The sequence below is a fragment of the Urocitellus parryii genome, chromosome 6 (genome assembly GCF_045843805.1).
Source record: "Urocitellus parryii isolate mUroPar1 chromosome 6, mUroPar1.hap1, whole genome shotgun sequence".
Taxonomy (NCBI): Eukaryota; Metazoa; Chordata; class Mammalia; order Rodentia; family Sciuridae; genus Urocitellus; species Urocitellus parryii.
The window spans coordinates 191,547,604-191,568,358 of NC_135536.1; the positions used below are offsets into that span (position 1 = coordinate 191,547,604).

Consider the following 20,755-nt stretch of genomic DNA (forward strand, 5'->3'; position numbering starts at 1 on the left):
CTGTTCCCCAACTTCAGAAACATGAAGTCAAGAGACTCCTAGAAGTGATTGGAAGAGTGACACCAGATTCTCGAGTAGTGCTGGCCAGTCATGTCTGTTCATAACACTCGCCTTGGGTGCTTGGTTGAAAATGCTGTTCCTAGGCTGGGGCTCAATGGTAGAGCACTTGTTAGCATGCATGAGGCCCTGGGTTCAATCCCCAGCACAATAAGATCAAAATAAATATCCCTCCAAACCAAAAGTACGAGTTCTTGAGCCTGTAATCCAAATTTATGGACCCAGAAACTCAGGGAGGGACCTGGGACTTCATGTGGTAAACAAGCATCCAGGTGTCCTGGTTCCCTGCCAGCACAGCCTGCAAGGGCACACACTCCCTGCTCTGGCGCCCACGCACCAGACCACTTCCAGCTCTTGCTCTGCTCCTGCCTCTCACTGCCAGACACTCCCCGTCTTCATCAGTCAGTCTCCTTCAATGTCACTTCCCTACTGAGCCCTTCCTGTCACCAAGGGACTGAATGAAGCCGCCCCAGCCCACAGTCTTTATCCTATTAGCCTGGCACCCAAAGGGGAGGGGGTGACAACCTCTGGCTCCTTATCTTCTTCAGCCTTGCCCACTCCCAGAAACCAATGCAACAATGGCTGGTCCATGCTGGGGCCCAGCACCTGGCACTGGTAGGTGGCCAGAAGTAGGGACTGCAAAGTGGTATGAGCTTCAGAGCATCTGAGCCTTTCCCAGCCCCTGGGACATGCAGTCAGGGGCAGGCAATCGTGCACAGCTATGGGTACACAGGAGCACCTGGGGACAAGAGTGTACAATAGAGGGGAGTGGGTGCCCACCTCCAAAGACAGAAAGCAAAAAGTCAGGGGCAGGCATCAGCGCAAAAGCGCAAGTGGCAGCAGGTTTCTTCCCTAGACCGTGGGTTGGGCAGGGCGCGGCGCGCTCACCCAGGGAAGGTGGGAGGCAGCGACCGCCCCAGCTGCGGGCGGTGGCCCAGGCCAGTGGCCAAGCGCAGTGCCCCGAGTGCGGCCAGCGAGCGGCCTCCTTCCTCCCGGCTCCGGCAGCCGGGCCGCCCCTCCCCCCCCTCGGCCCCGCGTGGCGGCCCCGCCCCCGCCGGCCGGCCGCGCTGTCCCCGCCTCCCCGCCCCCTCCGCGGGCGGCAACAGGTGCCTCCCGGAGCAGGAAGCTCGCGCCGCCGCCGCTCAGCTCCCCGGCGCGACCAGGACCCGCTGCGCCACGCGCGCCATCCCCGGACCCGGCGCTTGCCGCGAGGATCGGGACCCCGCCGTAGGACCTCCTCGCCCCCGCGTCCTGCGGCCGTCGCCACCCGCGGCCAGGGCCCCGGAGCCAGCGCGCCTGCCTCCGCCCCAGCCCCGCGACCCTCCGCCTTCCCGAGCGAGCGCCATGGACGCCCCGGGGCCACAGCCCGACCCCGACGGCGGGGACGCCCCAGGCCACGAGCCCGGGGGCAGTCCCCAGGACGAGTTCGACTTCTCCATCCTCTTCGACTATGACTATCTGAATCCCATCCCAGGTCGGTGGAGGCTCCCCCGCCGCCCCGAGCCCCGGCGGGGCGCGAGCCTGGGGAGGGGACACGGCCTCTCTGCTCCACGAGCCTCACTTCCTCGGAGGCCTGGAGCCAGGGGTGCCCCTACCCAGGTGAGAGGGAGGGGAGGCGGCGACAGTGGCTGCGCCACCCTTAGGGGGCAGTAGGCTCACTCGTGTCCCGTAGGGGCACAGTTTCCAATTACTTGTGACGTCGACCCGAGGGTCGCTGCTCGAAAAGCAAAAGATGGCAGATCCCCAGGCTGGGGGACTCTGTTGGCCTAGAGCCCGGCAGTGGGTCCTACTGGAAGTGATTTAGCTGCCTCTGGAGGGAGGAGGTGAGGGAGCCAGGACTGGAGTTAGGGGGAGGCTGGGGAAGGAGCTCCCGAGCAGCGAGGGACCCCTGGGCTTCTGTGAGACTGTGCCCCACCACTTCCCCGACCAGCGTGGTGTTGGGGACTTTGTGTTGAAACTAAGGAAGAGGCTGGCTGTCTGCGCTGGAAGGTGGTTGACTTCGGTGGTGTGAGGCGGCCCATTTCCTCTCCGGGCTCTGCTGCTGCTTTTGCCAATCGCCCCCAAGAGGTCCATTCTGCGCTTTGTGAGGTGGTCTTCCCCGCCCGGTCGGAATGGCTGGGGGCCTGGCGGGCAGCAGGAGTGTGGATTCAGGAGGACAGTCTACATTTCTGCCTAAACCCCTGCATTCTGTACCTGCAAGTGCCCTGAGTCTTTGGGGGCTGGGGACTGGGAACTCCCCCAGGCTGGGCTGCAGGCTCTGGTCTTGGGGGCCTTTCACCAGGTCACAGGAGCCTTCATCAGAAGGAGGAGAAAGAAAAGGTGTCACCCTTGGCCTCTCACTATTTTTCTGGTTAGCAAGTTGTCTTGGAAGAAACACACACACACACACACACACACACACACACACACACACCAAAAAAAAAAAAAAAAAAAAAACCAAAAAACAAAAACCCAAAACCCCAAGTAAGGCTTCCTGATTTTAGTGCTTGTTACCAGCCCCAGGGTGCGGGCAAGTAACTTCCAGATGTGCTGGGGGCCTGGCCCATCGAAAGCGCTTGTGTTTCCCTGCTGGGGAAATAAGCCCCTGTATGTGTTTGGTTTTTTTATGGGGGGGGGGGGCTTAGTGGCTCCCTGGTTCTCAGAGCCTCTGTCAGGCAGCTGGATAGAGAAGTTTTTACTTGCCACCTGTGTCCTCCCAGGCCACCTTTGAGGAGGGTCTGGTCTCTGACTGTGGGTATCACTCTCCCTTGGATCCCCGGAGATGGCAATTAGTAACAATTTTGTGCTTTGACTGGAGATGGAAACAATCAGGCAGCAGAGGAGACCCAGGCTCTGCAGCTGTAATCTGGAGGACATCCTCTGCTTTGAAAAGATACAATTAACAATCTGGGAAGGATCCATGTTAACAGTTAACATCGGTGGTCTTTCTGTTCATTAAGATTAAAGCCATGTTTTGCAGGGAGTTAATACTTATACCCCTCTGGGATGCACAATCAGCTAGCTTTTTTTTTTTTTTTGAGGGGTGGGGTTAGGGAGAGGGGGAGGATTTCCGGGGAAATAGTTTCCAAGCCAAATCTGGTGGGAGGTACTTTTTATAGTTTTTCTTGGCAAGTGGTGTTTGGTGGCCACCAGATGGGTATCTTAATGACCACAGTGAAAGCCCTGGAATCTTTTTTTTTTTTTTTTCTAAAATAATAAACTTTATTTTTTGGAACAGTTTCAGATTTACAGAAATGTTGTGAAGCTACCACAGAACCCCCCACCCGCCCAGGACCGGGTTTCCTCATATTGTTAACATCTCACATTAATATGGTACATTTGTTATAATTCATGAACCCATATCGATGCATTATTATTGAAGTCTATACTTTTTTAGATTCAGATGTTCTTTTTTTTTTTTTTTCTTTAAAGACCTTGTCAGTTCTGAGGAGTATTGGTTAAGTATATTGTAGACTGTCCCTTAATTTTTTTAAAAAACTATTTTTTCTCTTGATTAGAATAAGGCTGTGTGATATCTAGGAAGAAGGCCACTAAGGTTAAGTGCTTTCTCACTGCACACATCACTGTCGATAGTTTGTCACCGTTGATGTTGACTTGATCGCCTGGCAGAGGGTACGTTGGTCGGGTTTCTGCTCTTCAGTGACTCCTTTGGAAGGCAGTTCTGTGTGGAGCCCGCAAAGTCGAAGTTCAGTTTTGCTGTGCGTCTGTTAAATGATGCCTCTTTGCTGCAGGGAGCTAGGACAGCAGAGTCAGCCCCCAGGAACAGAAGGGACATTGTGAGCTTTGAGAGGCCAAGATGAGTCGTCCCAGACGTGGGTGGGGCTCTGGCTGTCACATTTCTGAGCTTCTGCATGACGGACGTCTCCAAGAGCCAAAGCCAACCTTGTCAGCTTGGTCCCGGATGGGAGCGCCCTGGTGATGTGCGCTACCTCCTAACCTGGAGTGTTGGCCCTAACACTGGGCTGGGCCTGGGGGGAGAAGGACCACCGAGGGGCCAGGCACCACCATCAAGAACTCAGGGAAGTTTTAGGATGTCAGATCCCATTTTATGGGACTAGTGTGTGGTGGACCTGGATCAGCCCAGTTAATATCCCTGGGACCCTAGCAGGCAGGCACTGCTTCCATCCCCATTTTACAGAGGAGGGTGAGAAGGCACAGAGAGGTAAAGTGATCTTCTCAAGAAAGTACAGCTGGTAAACGGCAGAGCTCAGGTCTGAGCATGCTCCAGAGCTTGGTCTCAGAACTCTAGGAGGCTCCTCACTGCTCCATTGATAAGAGGTACATGCATAGCCATTGGCCAGGCCCCTGGGATCATGGCAAGGGTGGACATGTAAACACGAGCAGGGTGTTCTTGAGTTAGTCATTTGACAGCTCTGGATCTCTGTTTGCTTATGTGTAAAGTGGTTGAAATCATAGTCCTTACCTTAAAGGATCATGGCCCACCTAGAGTGGGTTAATTCATTTAAATCAGCACAAGGTGTGATTCATCACCAGCATTTTGTTAAACTCTTGCTTTTATTAATAGAGGTGCTCAACTAATGAGAGCCATTATTCAGTTACTCACCCAACCAACTGTTAAGCATGGATCATGCTAGGTCTTGGGAATACCATGGACAATAAGACCTCATGCCTTAAAATGTGCCTGTTCTTTTCCTGTGTCTGATTGCATTGTCAGATGCCTCCAGGAGGAGGTTGTCCGTCAGCGTTGGTTTAGCATTGAGGTGCACACGTTTACTTATGTTGAGGAGGTAACCATCCATTCTTATTTCCTTGGGAGTTTTGTTAGGAATGCGAGTTGAATCACATCAAAGGCTGTTTAGCATCTATGGGAAATAGGATTTTATTCTTCTGAGACCTGTTACCGTATTGGCTTATATTAATCAATTGCCTAATATTGAAACATTCTTGACACAAACTCCCTTGGTGACTTTGTATTGTTTTTTTTGAAAAGCGGTGACATCTGTTGGTAATAGTTAAGTGTTTTTTCTTCCAGCAATATTCACCTTGAGTGCCTTTTTTCCTGTGCAGTCATGCTTTAGGTTTTGTTCCTTCTCTAGGCTCGGGAGCAACTTGTGTATCCCGAGCAGAACCGTCTTGAATACTGTGCCAGAGTCCTCTGTGGAACTTCTGGTACTGGTGCTTTTTTGTGGGCTTGTTTCTGGGTGACTTTCTCTGTTGAGTCTGTGAGGATTGGGCTGTTTACACTTTCCATTTCTATTGGAGTCAGTTTTGGTAAACTATTTTTTCTAAGAAATGATCCATTTCATCTATCTAGGCTTTCAAACTTGACTAGAGATGTCAAGTGCATGCACATCTTTTTACTAGTGGAAGGGGCAGCCAGGCATATCGTGTGTGTGTGTGTGTGTGTGTGTGTGTGTGTACGTATGCATGTGTGTGCTATGGCATCCTGACTTCTGCAGGTCCCACCCTGGAGGGGACGTGTTGTTGTCGAACACTTGAGGATTTGGATTTCTTGTGCATGCTTGGAATTTGGTGGACTCTCACTTCTCCCAACTCATAATACTTTGAGGGAGACAGATGGGTACTGGGAATCCTGATCACCTCCAGAACTGTGGGATCCCCGTGTGCTGCCTGGCCATGGATGTGGTAGGGTGCTCGTCTCTGGTTTGCCCTAATAGGTCTGCTGCATCCCTCCTTCCAGTCCTGGGAAGTTAGGCCTCTGGCACCAGCCTTGCCGTTCCCCGAGAGGGCAGACTCTTCCCGACCACTGCTTATTGTTTTGGTGGGGGTGGCAGCCCTTTGACAAAGCTGCGGGTGCTACTCAGGCACACACCTGTGAGTGTGCACACTCTAAGGACTGTAGGTGCACGCAGCATGCACGAGCCCGTGGGGGCGCCTCTGCATCCTCCCCGAGTGCTGCCCCCCACGTGTGCCTTGCACCCCATCTCAGGGGCAGTTGCAGACCCTCTGGCCCGCCCCCTAGTGTCGACAGCACTTCGCCTGAGGAACACCTGCTCTCAGCCCTGTCACAGGGGACAATTAAAACCTCATTCTTTCAGCAAACACACTGAATGCTGGTTTCGTGCCAGGCCCCGTGGGTGTGGAGACAAATGAGATGTGGTCCCTGCCCTTGCCTGGCCCCCGGGCCAACGTGGGGCACAGCCTGGTAAACAAATAGGGACAAATGAGGTGCTGTGATACAGTAACTGGTTTTTTTGGTGCTTGCTAAAAATAGGGCTGCACGCCAAGCAGGCAGGTTCTCTGAACACACGTGACGCACACGGTGCTGTCGGTGTGGTGTTGGGCCCAGGCCTTAGTGAGCCTGTCTCCAGGTGCAGCTGGGAGGTGAGACGAGGCTGGACTTGAGCCGAGGCCTTGTCAGGGAGCAGAGGACCTGGGCATAGAGCTGCCGCCATCCTCTGTTCTGCTCAACACATGTCACTTGAGCTCCCAAATTAAAGGCCCTCTGTCCCTTAGGGGCCTTGGCTTTGGATTGGGAGCAGAGGCTGTGAAAACCTTAAGGCCTTACCTCAGTTCCCAAGGCTCTGTACCCTGGAAGGTGGCGGGTGAAGTAGATGTGAGCCATGCAGGGCCACCTGTTAGTGGCCGTCGCTCCTGCCTGTGCAGTGGAACCTCCTGGGTTCCGCCCGGAACTGGGAACTTGGCCGAGAGCCAGGCATTGGTGAGTGGCGGGGGAGGCGCTGGGCTGAGCCCCTGGGGTTCCTGAGTCCCTCCCTCAGCACTGCAGCCCATCGCCAGACTGCACCCCCAGAGCAGCGGGACCCCCTTTGGAGCTGTGGTCTTGGCAGCATCCAGCATGCCCTTGTGCGGTGGTGTGTGCCCGTTCCCTCCTTATAGTTGATATGCCCAGAGTCACCTGTGTGCTGCCTACTCCCCTCTTGGGATTAGACTTGCTTTAGAATTTCCAGCAAAAACAGAAACAGAAGAGCGCGAGGTGTGAGTGGGGGTCCGGCTGTGTGTCTATTTCTTTCTCTGTCTCATGGATGGTCGTGCATGCTCCCTGGGCCACCTGTACCTTTGTTCCCTCCAGTTGTGGGGACCACTGACTCGGCTTGCTGGAGCACCAGGTCTGAAATCGGAAGGTCCCGCCTTGACATTCCGCCTTCGTTGCTTTCCACCTGGGTGGCCTTGGCTAGGGGGAAGTGCCTGGCATCTGGCAAGCCTGTAATGTAGTTGCCAGAGAAATGGGTGAAAATTGCAGAATCCCTTCTTAGAGATGTGCTGGTGGCGTGTGGAGCTGGCTCCCAGGCCTGCATGTTCTCATCTGTGAGGTGGGCCGGTGGTGAAAGTGCCCGCCCTCCCTGTTGGGTCTACCTGGTGTTAGTGAGGTGGGTGATTCCCGTCCACCAGGGGCTCGGGAGTGTGGGACGGCAGCGGCGTGGTGATGAGCCTCTCCCTGTCCTGAGTTCTGGGTGGCCTGGGAGAGGAGAGAGGCCTCCTGTGCCCTGGTGCACCCTAAGCTGTTAGAGCACACGGGCCAGGAACGAGGGGTGCTGGCCTGATGGGAGCTGGCACCTTGGGGTGTCTTGGCCCTGCTTGGTTGCCCGCTCGCTTCTGACCTGGGACTCGTGGGCTCCGACCTCAGCCCGGAACTCTGCTGGCTGCGATTGCTTCCTTAATTGTCCAGATTGTGAGACAGGAAGGTTCTCCTTGCTGGGGCGGGGGATCTCCCCAGGTGTCATACCCTGGCCCTGAGGGCTGCCGAGCCAGGGCTGGAGGAGCAGCCCTGGAGATGCAGCACCATGGGTGCGGGGCCCCCCCTCCCGGGGGACTTCCTCCCTGCCCAGCACAGGAAGCCGCGCAGGCCCGGGCTGAGCCCGCCATGCAGGGCACAGATGCTCTCCAGACAGCTCAGGGGATAGAGCCAGATGCCACCCTGGGCCCTTCTGGGTCGGGCAGGGTTGACCAGTCCCAGCCAGGCCTGGTGCAAATTCCCCAAACAAGAGGGCACCTTTAGCTTGCCCCTGAACTTCCATTATGAACTTTTGCCAAAATATGCAAAGTAGAGGTGATGGTATAATCAGCTCCCGGGTCCGCCACCCACTTCAGCAGAGGGGATCCTAGTGGGGATGGGCTCATTCCGTGTCTCAGTCCCCACGTCTTCTCCGCCCCACCCTCAGCTACTTTCAGTAAAATTCCAGGTGTCATGATGTTTTATTAATAGATTAGGAGGTATCTGTCTCTCAAAGATGAGACAAATGAAACACGGGTCCCTCAGTCTCCTCAGGGGGCTTCTTCCAGGGCCAGCTTCCTGCCACACGGAGATCCTCCGGGTGTGGCTCAAGTCCTTTGTAGGCGGAGGATTGCGTGAACCTCCCTGTGGATTTTAAACCCCTCCCAGGTCACTTGTGGTCCCTAGTACAGTGTAAGTGCCACACAGACAGTTGTCACATTGGATTACTTAAGGAATAGTGTTCAGTCCAGTTCCCCCTGGTACTTTTGATTGATTTATTTTTTTGGAAGTGGTTTCCTCCACAGAGGCTCAGCCCAGGGCCACGGAGACCCACCTGCATGCACCATTATGAAAACCAAGACCATCACCGCATGTCCAGCGCCCCAGTGTTTCTGCTTCGTCTGCGAAGTATCTCTGTAGAGCTGGGTTGTTCCACCGGAGACCTCAATGACCCCCACCCTGGGACTGGTCCATGTGGCCCTGCATCTTGTGTCCCGTGGACGTTCCCGCCCGGCTGTTGGCGGCTGCTTGTCAAGGAAGCAGGGTCGTTTCAAAGTGCACTTCTTCACCCTCTGGATCTCCCTGTGGCATCTCTGTGACGTCTTTTCACATGTCCCTCTGTCCCCCCACCCCAGGTTCCTACAGACCTGCATTTGGTTCTGTTGTGCCTCGGCCCTTTAATGGTCTTTGTTGTTGTTTTTTCCTCTGTAAAAGAAACACACCAAAGACGGCTGCCAGCCACAGTCACAGCTGGGAGAGTGGCTTTTTTCCCCTGAGTTGGCATTTGGGACCCTCCTCCTTTCTAATCAGAGGATTTGGGGAAAAGCATTTTTTTTTTTTTCCAGCTGGGCCTGTTTTAGTTAATAAAATGCATTCCCCACTCAGATTTCCATGCCTGGGTGAGCTTTCTGAAGGCAGGAAAGTGGCTGCAAAGCTCAGGATTGGCGAGGTCCTTATCCCAACAGACCTGCTTGGGAACCGAGGCCTGCGGGCCCAGGGTGTTCAGTGGGGGCGGGGCTTTGGGTCTGAGATGCGGGCAGCAGTCCTTTGGCGGCGAAGGGAAGGCGCTGTGGACCTGCACAGTCCCCAGAAGGTTCTCTGCAGGTCTCACATCTGCAGTGGGTGACCTCACCTGGGTTCTGCCGCCAGAGTAGAAGGATGGTCTTAATGACCGGGCCTTGGCGGGCCGCTGATGAGTGTGCCCACCTCCGGGAACATGGCACTGGAATGAAAGCTCTTGGGGGGGAGTATAAATGAGAACCCGCCAGTCAATAAGGTCTTGATTTTAAGTCTCTGTCTCTGGCCAGGCACGAGGTGGGCCCCACCGTCTCCCAGGGGAAGTTTCCACTTGGATTTGAAGTTGATGAAATAAAAGTGGAAACCGGCTTTTCCGACGGTGCCAGGGGAATGGGAATCAGTCGGGGTCACTGCTCCTGGAGGTGGCTGGAGCTGGGGAGGGCTGAGGCCCGGCAAGGTGGAGGATGAGGAGGCGTGTCCCTCCTGCAGGCCTTCACGGGGGCGCTTGCGTGGCCAGCCAGCTTCTGCAGGATTATCTGAAGTCTATTTCTGGCCAGTTTTTCTGACCAGATCTTTCCTTCTCCTTTTGGAGAGGAAGCCACTTGAGTCCTCTTCTCTGTCCGTCTCTCACTGTCTGGTTACAGACACTCCCCATCACGGGTGCCACTGAGTGGCTGTCTCCTTTAAGGATGGGGGAGGTGGGTAAAGAGGTGGTGTGTCCATCCAGAGGACCACTCCCCTGCAGTGACCAAGAAGTGCCCGCACACCATGGGGCCAGCCTCGCCAAGGGAGAGGGCGTGTCCAGTGTGCGTCAAGACCGCCAAGCCCGGGGATGGTGACCAGGTCCTGAGAGCGTCTGGCTGGGCGGGGCCCTGGGAGCCAGCTGTGTCCTTGACTATTTTTTTGACCAGTGGGTTCCTCTGTCCCCCACCCCTTCTCTGGCACAGAGGTACAGGCAGCACCTGCCTCCCAGGATGGGTGTCAGCTGCAGGGAGAAGCCTGGGGGGCTCCTGGGGTCCCGCCCAGTGGCTTCAGGACGAGGGTGCAGGAAGGTCTCTGGAGTGTTGAAAGCAGGGGGCCCCAGGGTGGCTTTAAGCCAGCAAGACAGAGCCCTTCCCTCCAGATTCCAAGGAGCCAAGAGACCTGGTGTCTGCCAGCTGGGGTGCAGGGCCCCTGCCCCCACCTCACAGTGACCTGGGGCCTGTGTGCTCCCGTCCTCTCCTGAGCAGGGCCGCAGCGTGGGGCGTGTTTGGCCAGTGGCCCGCCAGCCGCCTCTGTGAGGTGGTTCTGGGGCTGTCCTGGTCCTCTGGGGGCGCCTGTCCCGTGGCAGTGGCCTGGGAAGTGCCAGGTGGCCTTTTCCAAAGGCCCTGCTCGACGCGACAGGAGACGGGACAGGGACAGGGACGTCTACAGGCGGGACGTCTTCCCTCCCGTTCTGACATTTCTGGGCCTCACTGATCCGGATGGAATTTCTCAGCTTCCAGAGCGGAGTCTGTGTGTGCCACCTCGGAGCGCACGCGGGGCGTGACCACCTGAGTTTCCTTCATTCTTCACGCACATGAGTCACCCATCTGGAATCCAGCTCCTGTGGCGGGTGCCTGGGGAGCAGCGGGGCTTGGAGGCTTCCTGGGAAGTTTGCAGAGTGACAGGGGACAGGTTTGTGACCTGGAAGCAGCCAGTGGCTTCTGGAGGAGGCCCCGGCTATGGGTGAGGAGCCCCCATGAGCAGGAGGCCCAGAGACCTGCCGCGGTGGCCAGCTCCTTCCGCCACCCTCTCCCCTGGCTGCAGGCCGCGGTGCCAGGCTGTGGCATCCTCCTCGCTGCCATGGTGACAGACTGTGGTGTCTCCAAGCCAGGGCCAGGGACGCCACCACCTCAGGGCGTGAGCCAGGGCAGGGGGCACCTGGGACCTGGCCGGGCGGCCCGTGGTCACCCCAGGCCAGGCCCTGACTCCTCTACTCCTGTCACCCAAGCCCCTGGTCACCACTGGACTTGGCCCCTCCCCCAGAGGGACAGGCGCCTCCTGCAGGTCCCCACGGGTTTCTGTTGGGGTCAGTCTGTTCTGCTTCCTGAAAACCCGCGGGTCCTTCCCCAAGAGGAGGCTGCTGTTCCCTTTCTCAGAAGCTCCTGTGGCTGGTGGGCCGTCCCCGAGAGGCTGCCCCATGCTCGGCCCTGGGTCTTCCTGAGGGCGGGCAGGAGGCCCCCTGGAGGAGAGGCCCTGGTGGAGGCCACCACGAGGCCTGAATGAGACTTTTAAAATGTCCCTTGACTCAATCCTCAGCCAGTGGAGGACTGAGAACGTTACAGAAGAAAGGAGTTGGTGTCCTTGCTTATGAGGGGCCCCAGGGAGAGCCTCCTTTCTCTGTTTCGGGGTTAAGGTGTTACCATCCAGGAAATGGCCTCTTTTATGAGCAGTGGGGTGGAGTCGTGTTTGGGAAGGTAGAGGAGTCAGGTTGCCTAAGACTGAATCTTGGCTCAGCCACTCAAAAGCTGTGTGACTTTAGGCAGATTACTCACCCTCTCTGAGCCTCATTTTCCACGCTAAAATGGGGGAAACTAGATTACATGCCTCATAGGATTCTGGTGAGAGAAACCTGTTGATGTGGTAGAGGAGTGCAGTGGTTCTTGGTACACAATAGAAGGTTTACGTGTTGGCTCTTACCACTTCTGTTATTACAAGTAGCTCACTGAGTCACCGAGGCTTTGGTAAGGTTGAGTTGGGGCCCAGGTGGCCTGGGGAGGTGAGGGGGAGCCACAGGCTCTCTTCACCCACCCCCCACACTTGCTGAAGGTCAGCAGAATCTGAGATGAAAAGGAGAATTCCCTGGAGTGCTGACCAATCCGTTCTATTTTTGTAAAAATCTCTTCCTTTTTTGAAGGAAGATCGGGGCTAGCACATGTCACACTTTCAAGTCATAAAACAGGGTCACTGTCGCAGGAAAGGGCGGAACTTCCGCTTCTGTCCATGATGGTAAAGGTCCAGTCCTCCTGTTGACCCAGCGTCCTCCGTGTGCTGGGAGCTCGGGGGCCAGGTGCGCTGCGGTGGGCTTCGTGGCCCCTGTCACCCCGAGAACGTGGAGTGCTCTCCCCTGGCAGGAGGGGCGGGGTGGCGCTGGCCCTGAGGCTGCGCTGGCCCTGAGGCTGCGCTGGCCCTTGGCTGTGGCATCTGAACCCCCGGAGCAGATCTCCTGCTGATGAGCCGCTGGCCTGGCCTTCCCAGAAATCTTGTTCTGCAGTTCTGGGGAGTGTTCAGGGTTCTCCCCAAAAGTTCACAGGGTCTAGATTTTCTGATAAGCACCCAGGAACCTGACAGGAAAGAGGGGTGATAATGATGGGAACTTCCAGGTAACTGCTGCAGAAATGAGCTACCTGCGGAGGCTAGCGGCTCCCTCCTGAGTCACGCTGGCTGGCGGGTGGGCGCTGCGGGCTGCGGCCTCCAATGCCTGGGCCTCTGCCCGGTGGGGCCCTGTGTGGCGGCGCTCAGCTGGGGCGGCTCTGCCTCCCGGGAGGCATCTGGCAGTGCCCTCAGTGGGAGGGCCAAGGAGGCCACCACTGGCCTCAGGGGGTAGAGGCCAGGGATGCTGTCGGAGGCCACAGGGGCCCACAGCAGAGTTCGGAGGTCGAGTATCCCTGGCTGGGGTGGGTGCACTGCGGCTGCCTGGGTTCTTTAACTCACCTCTCCGTGTCTCAGTCTTCTCTCTTAAAAGGGGGACAAACTGTACCCCCTCACATAGGGTCGGGGGATCAGATGATCCACCCCATGGAGCGTGCCTTCCGCAGCGCCCGTGAGTTCTCCAGGGGCCCCACCCCCCTTCAGAAAGCCCACAGTCCAGGGGAGACAGGAGAGTGACTCCCGAGATGGACTTCAGCCTGGGACCCTGCGGATCTGGGAGCATGAAGACCTGCCTCGTGCAGCTTGGGGAGCGGGGGGCCTGCAGGAGGAGGTGGCTCAAGTTGAGCTGCAGGGCAGGAGGCATGGAAGGGCCTGCTGGCAAGAGGACCAGCCCGTGCAAAGTCATGAAGGCACACCAGACCCGGGAGGCCACCTCCTCTCCCATCGCTGCGTCCGCCTCTTCCTGCCTTTTGGCACCCATATCTCGGGGGGCGGGCCAGGTAGCTCCCGTGGCAGGTGAGATGGTTTTAGGTGGGGACGCTGCCCGAGAACGCGCTGTGTCCTTCCTGGTGCTGTCTTCTCTTTGGAACTCATCAGGAGTGGGGTCTCGGTGATGGGGGCTGAACGCAGGTGGACTTCATGGGGTGGTGGGAACGGGTCACTTCTCAATCGTGGTGGCAGTCACCAGGGGGCTAACCCTGGACAGAGCTGGTGGGCCCTATGCTCAACATCTGCACGCTCCCGTCAACAGCTGTATATATGTGAGACCTCCATAAACAGAACGTGGGCGGTGCAGCTGCCGAGACCGGCCCCGAGTCTTGCTTGAATTTGGTAACTTCTCTTTTTGCTGTATTTTTACCCTGCCTGCCGTTTATGGAGGTGACACCGATTTTCCATTTGTGGTAGCAGTATGAAGTTTCCTTTTAAAATACAGCAAAATTAATATGCGAATGAATTTAAATAGAAATATTAAGTCAGTAATATCTTCTGGGGTTGCAAGGGTTCTGGCGTCTCCCGAGGACCCGGGGTGGTGAGAGACAGCCAGCTCCTGCAGGGGTGGGCGCAGGGACGGCCGTGCCAGGGTGCCGCAGCCCCAGGAGAAATCTCGGCTACTTCAGGAAATATTTCACTGATGCGCTGGTTGTGAGACTTGCTGTCCAAAACCCAGAGGACGGAGAAGCCGGTGGTTATTAATTACCGCCGTCCTCCCCGCCTGCCGCTCAAATTCAGTCTTGGGGAGAGGGGAGGGAAAAAGGCAGCAAGACTCTGCCGCGGGGATTAATTAAAACCAGTGCAAATGCTCGACACTTCAGAGCGCAGTAAAGCCGGCTGTTTGGCTGTTTCTCGGGGCTCCCGGGGAGCGGCAGTGACTTATGCTTTGTGCCTGCATTTCTGGGACTGCCCACAGCAGCCCGGGGTGTTTCTGATAAGCTGCAGTGCAGTTTTTTCTGATAAGGTCAGAATTTTTGCTAAGAGGCTTAGTTTTGCTGGTTTGCAGAGCGGTGGACTCTCAGAGTGTTGTTGGACATGGATTTGGCGCTGATCTTCCCCTTGATTACAGATTTCTGCTCTCTTACCTGCCAGGAAGGCATGTGCGAGTGTGTGTGTGTGTGTGTGTGTGCGCAAGTGTGCGCGCATGCCTGCACATGTGTGTGAGCATGCCTGCGTGTGTGTGCACAAGTTCAAACACAAGTTCACCCTGGCTGCAACTTCACAAGAACTCCAGACCCCACAGACTCTAGCTAGAAAAATCAGAGGGCCTCAGAGCCAGAAGCGACAGAGGAGATGGATTCCGTTTCACACCACTCTGTTCTAAAATGAGGAGCTGGAGGCCGAGAGTGGGTGGGGGACTTTTCCAAAGTCACCCAGCTAGGTAGTGGCAAAGCAGGACTTGATTTTCAGTTTCCTGCTTCGTAAGCCAGGGTTCCGTTGCCACATATGATGTTCTGTCCCCTCCCCCTCCCCCAGCCCGTAAAGTAAAATCTTTAAAATGCTGGGGCATTATATTCCTTTTCTGTACGTAATGCAGAGGTAGGAAAGTCTCCTTTCTGCTGTGCCTCCATCCCTGGTTACTTAGCCTCTTCCTGCGGGAAGTCATTGCTACCTGTAACTTCCAGAAAACCAAGTGATCTGTGCACTGTGCGCGCGTGCATGCACACGTGTGTGTGCCTTCTCTCACCCACCCTTTTCATCCCGTGCACACTGTCTCCAGACCACCTTTCTTCTTCAGTGCTAAGTCTTAGTGCTGCTCCATATCCATGCACAAGGAACCAGGATCTAGGCCATTCCCACAGGGGGGACTTCAGTTTGCTTCCAAGCCCTTGATAACAGACAGGTCTCTGGGAACCGTCTTATGCACACTTCATTTTGCACAGATGAGAGTGTCCCTGCAGGATCAATTTCTAAGAGTGGCATTGCTCAGTCCCCAGGGCATGTGTGCCTGGAGTTTTGACAGATATTACTCCATCATCCTCTCTAGACGAGGTTGCTGCTGTCTGTCTTTTGGTTTGGATATTAGCATCTTGAGTTCCAGTGTCCCACAGAGATTTTTTTGAACTTCAACCAGCTGACAAAAAAAAATTTTTTGAGCCCCTGCTTTGTGGCAGGTCCCATCTGGGTGCTCGAGATAGTGTAGGGCAAGAGAACCCTCATGGCCTTTACTGATGGGTTGGGGGCAGGCAGATGATGATAAGATGACCCCACAGTTATCTCACTAGAACTTGGAACAGTGCAGGGTAGGCAGCGGCCTGAGCCAGTCAAGAAGCCAGGAAGCTTCTGAGAGCCCGTGGCACTCTGGTGGAGCTTGTGGGCCTCAGTGAGCTTTGGATGTGTGGAGAAGGGGTGAGGAGCGTTGTCAAGGCTGAGGGAGCTGCACATGCAAAGGTCCTGGGGTGGGAAGGAAGGAGGTGCTTCCCACAAAGTTCAGTTTAGCTGGTGTCCAGAGAGAGGGAGGCAAGAGAGTGGGGAGAGGAGGGACTAGGAGATCCCCGGCCAGGCTGGCCTAATGGAAGCCATTCACCTGTACCCCGAGAGCTGTGGGAAGCCATTTTGGGACTTTTACCCGAAGTGGAGTCACCTACAGACCCTCTGAGATCAGTTCAGCTAAGCTAGACTGCACTTCCTCCAGGGTGACCCCAAAAGGGCACAAGGAGGTTGAGGATCCCCTGAGTGTCTACGCTCAGTCCCCGGCATGAGCTAGGCTGGCAGCTTCAGGACGAGGTCCACCGCTGGCCGGGCACCATTCCCCACTCATCTATTCTCTCAACCACTCCACCAGTGTTAGTGGAGGGCTGGCCAGTGCCAGGCACTGTGGTAGGAGCTTGGCAAACAGCACGGAGCCACAACAGACACAGTCCAGCCCTGGCAGAGCCTAGTGTCCAGGGCAGGGTCGCAGACTTCCACAAAGGGCCAGATAGTAAATATTGTAGGCCCTGTGGTCAGCATGGCCACAACTCTGAGCTTGGGTGCCCCCCCCCCCGCCAATCCCAGCCCCAGGCCCCATGTAAATGAACCAGCGTGGCTGTGTTGCAATAAAACTTTATTCACAGACGCAGTCTGTGGGCCAGATTTGGCTTGTGGGCCCTAGTTGGCCTCTCTGGGTTTAGCAGGATGAGTTCCCCAAACAGAGAGGTGTCTGATGTGATGTGAGCTGGTAGAAGGTGCCAGTGGAGAAGAGGTGGCAGGTGAGGGGGTGGAGGTGATCTTGCCGATGGTCGAGGCAGATGCTGGCTGAGCAGAGACATCAAGGGATCCAGGGAAGCCGCCAGGGAAAGGTCTCAGGGGAGGAGCTGTGCCTCCAGCGCTCTGAGTCAGGCACTGCTGGACAACAGACGCTGACTGCCGGGCTGCTGCTGAGTCAGCTTGGGGAACCGTGGGACCAGGCTGGGCAATGCTTTAGGGCCTGTCTACAGGGTCAGGGAGGCCTTCACGAAGGGTTTCTAGAATGGTCGTCTCATTAGCTATGGCCTGGAGACCAGCCTGGAGGGGGAGAGGGAAGGCATGGGGAGACCAGAGGAGGTGACCACAGAGTTCAGGGGGGAGCAGAGCGGGGCTTGGACCAGGGTGGGCCTGATGGGTGGGGGGACGTTTGAGTTTGGTTTGTGTGTTGGCAGCAGAGCACTGAGGACTTGCTGAGAGCTGGTACGGGGCAGCGCCCAGGAGCCCAGGCTGACCCTAGTCCCTGGTGGAGAAGGTGGAGCTGGGGGGCCTTGGAGGGGCAGTGGGGCCAGAGGGTGGTGGGACAAGCAGGTCCCCTGCCCAGGAACCTCCCACCTGGCGGGTGCGCTGGGCTGTGCAGGGTGCCATGTGGAGGGCGCAGGTCAGTGAGACAGGATGTCTGTCCAGGGGGGTTTAGGCTTGGAATTAGGCGACAGTGTGAGGTGGGGAATGGGCATGCCTAGGTGACCGGCACAGATACCATGGCTCTGTTCCTGGTCTGAATCGGCCACTTCTTACGCTCGGTGGGATCACCTAGGGTTCAGATGCAGAGCTCTGAGGGGCACGAAGTCTGCTTAATGGGTCCCAACCGGCAATGACACCAAATAGCCCCAGGAGGCTCAGAGCGCATCCTGGGTAGCAGGGTGTCATTTCAGCGGGGTGTGTGGGCGCTGTGAACGTGGTGGGAGACCCTGGCATTTCTTCTCAGGTTTCCATTGAAACCAGCGCCAGGAGCATCAGCCCCGCTGGTCTTCCATGTCACGGCCACGTGGGTCTGGAACCAACCCTACCCTCTCTCTCCAGGGGATTTGGGACGGATGGCCTCACCTCCAGGTGTGGCTGCACCGCTCTAGCCAGGGGTTCCGTGTGGGCGGGGTGCTGAGCAGAATGAAGTGACAGGAGGCGACCCAGCCTGTGATTGGTGGCTCGCAGGGGACTTCTGTTTTAGAGGCTTATAAGACCCTCCTCCCCCTTCTCTTTCCAGAAGAACCGAATGCACATAAGGTCGTCAGCCCACACTCCGGAATCTACCCCGATGATGTCCCGGACTATGGCCCCAAGCCCTACAGCCCCCGGGCCAGTTTCCCGGGCGAGCCCCCCGGCCGGTTTGCAGAGCCGGATAGGGTCGGGCCCCCGAACTTTCTGAGCCCGGCCAAGCCAGCGGGGGCCTCGGGCCTGAGCCCTCGGATCGAGATCACTCCGTCCCACGAACTGATGCAGGCAGGGGGGTCCCTCCGCGCCCGGGACTGCGCCCTGCTGGTGGAGCCGCCGGCGGCCGGCCCGAGGTTCACGCTGCCCGTGCCCGGCTTCGAGGGCTACCGCGAGCCGCTTTGCTTGAGCCCCGCTAGCAGCGGCTCCTCTGCCAGCTTCATTTCCGACACCTTCTCCCCCTACACCTCGCCCTGCGTCTCGCCCAATAACGGCGCGCCCGACGACCTGTGTCCGCAGTTTCAAAACATCCCTGCTCATTATTCCCCCAGAACCTCGCCAATAATGTCACCTCGAACCAGCCTCGCCGACGACAGCTGCCAGGGCCGCCACTCGCCCGTGCCGCGTCCGGCCTCGCGCTCCTCGTCGCCCGGCGCCAAGCGGAGGCACTCGTGCGCCGAGGCCCTGGTCGCCCCGCGGCCCGCAGCCTCGCCCCAGCGCTCGCGCAGCCCCTCGCCGCAGCCCCCGCACGCGGCGCCCCGGGACGGCGCTCCCCCGGCCGCACTCGGCCCCGCGGGGCCCGCCGTGCTCATGGACGCGCTCAGCAGCCTCGCCGCGGACTCGCCCTGCGGGATCCCCCCCAAGATGTGGAAGACCAGCCCGGACCCCGCGCCCGTGGCGGCCGCCCCGCCCAAGGCCGGCCTGCCCCGCCACCTCTACCCGGCCGTGGAGTTCCTGGGGCCCTGCGAGCAGGAGGAGCGCAGGAACTCGGCGCCCGAGTCCATCCTGCTGGTGTCGCCCACCTGGCCCAAGCAGCTGGTGCCGGCCATTCCCATCTGCAGGTGAGCCGGGCTCCAGGGTGGCGGGTCCCGGAGGGTGGTCGGTCCCCGAGGGTGCGGCTGAGCTGGCTGGGTGTGGGGGGCTGTGGGCGGGGAAGCTGGAGCCAGGCGGAGTGGACCTAAATCCTGGCTCTGCCACCTGCCAGCCTGGAGGCGCCGAGACGCAAGTTGAATTCCCAGCCCCAGTTTCCCCATCTGTAAAGTGGGAGGAATTGGTGCGCGGCCCACCAGCGGTGGTGAGGAGGTACAGCCATGCCACACTATGCCCAGACAGGTGGCACCTCACTCACGCATTCAAAACTATTTGTCAGCCGGGTGCAGGGGCCCAGAGACTGGGGAGGCGCAGGCAGGAGGATGGAAAGCTCAAAGCCAGCCTCAGCAACTCAGCCAGCCCTGAGCAATTAAGTGAGACCCTGTCTCCAAATAAAACACAAAACAGGTCTGGGATGTGGCTCAGTGGTTCAGCACCCCTGGGTTCAATCACCCGGGTGCTATTTATCAGGGACCTACTGTGTGCCAGACTACTAGACAGAAGATTTCTACCTTTATGGAGCTGACACTCGGGGGGCACAGAGCCAGCTTTCCTATGTGAAGCCCCTCTCATCTCAACAGGAGCCAGTTTCCTCAGCGTCTGCCACGTCTTCAGTGTTAGGCTCAGTACCATGGAAGCCCTGGAAGAAGTCAAATGCCACAGTCCTCCAGGGGCTTAAGATCTTGGTAGGCTGGAGAGATGCATATAGAGAGCAGCATCTGGCTCTGGGATCCCTGAGGACTGAGTTTGAGCCCCAGTTCTGCCCTGCTGCCCCTGTGAGATCCTGGTATCGCTGGTTCTGCTGGGCTGTTGCTGTGTCAGTGGCAGACATTGCTAATCAATCTCCACCTTCTCACTGAGTACCTTTTGATGCTATGCCCAGATCAGACATCGCTAATCAATCAGGACCCCTAATTTTTTTTTTTTAGAGAGAATTTTTTTAACATTTATTTTTTAGTTTCTGGTGGATACAACATCTTTATTTTTTTATTTTTATATGGTGCTGAGGATTGAACCCAGCGCCCCGCACATGCCAGGCGAGCGCGCTACCACTTGAGCCACATCCCCAGCCCCAGCCTCCTCATACTTTTACTGAGCCCTTTCTGGCCTTGGTTCATTCCCAGAGATATAAGGATAATTATGGTACCTACCTCATAGGGTCTTTTTCAAGGACTAGGTAAAGTGACACTCGTCCAACTCTTGGCATAGAGCCAACACAAAGTAAGAGCTCAGAAAGGAGCTGCTGCTGCTATTCAGGAAATGTTATTCTTATAAGTCAGGTGTTTCCTCTTTGAAAAGCCTTGTGCTAGGAGATTGAGCTCACTGTAGGCTTTAGAGTACTGATGGTGACATTGATAGCTACCAACATTCAGAGTAGGGACAATGACATTGATAACCACCCACATTTAAGGATGCCTGCCATGTGTCAGCACAGTTCTAAGGACCCAGTTATTTCACGTGAACCTGGTTTGGTATTATTTGGAATTTTTTTTTTAAATCTTCATTTGGATGTTAAAGAAAAGGAGGTGCTGGGTGTGGTGGCCTATAGCTCTAATCCCAGCAGCTCAGGAGGCTGAGGCAGGAGGATTGCAGGTTGAGGTCAGCCTCAGCAACTTAGAGAGGCCCTAAGTAACTTAGTGAGACCCTGTCTCGAAGAACAAAAAGGGCTGGAGACGTGGCTCAGTGGTCAAGCACTCCAGACCAAAAAAAAAGGAGGTGACAGGCGAGGCAGAGAGTCCTCTCTGCTCTGTCTGTGGGGTGCAGGACGGGAAGGCTCATGCTGTCACGGTTGTCCCTGTGGCTTTCAAAGTGGGATTTGTGTTAGCAAATGGAAAGAATGAGTTGACAGTCACGGTGGGTCCAGGTAGAGCTGGGGTTTTGTTTATTTATTTATTTGTTTATGTTTCGTGGTTCTGGGATGGAACGCAGGGCCCTGTGCGTGCTGGTGAGCCCTGGCCA

General features: G+C 56.7%; 1 protein-coding gene across 1 annotated transcript in view; it reads left to right on the forward strand.

The window, feature by feature from the left end:
* The first annotated feature begins 1,401 nt into the window (after positions 1-1,401).
* The window catches only part of Nfatc2 (nuclear factor of activated T cells 2), a 113,671-nt gene continuing 94,317 nt past the window's right edge, over positions 1,402-20,755 (forward strand). Inside the window, exons 1-2 of the mRNA XM_026390988.2 lie at positions 1,402-1,531; positions 17,763-18,768. Of these exons, the coding sequence (XP_026246773.1) occupies positions 1,402-1,531; positions 17,763-18,768 (1,136 nt within the window). The remainder of the gene's footprint in view (positions 1,532-17,762; positions 18,769-20,755) is intronic.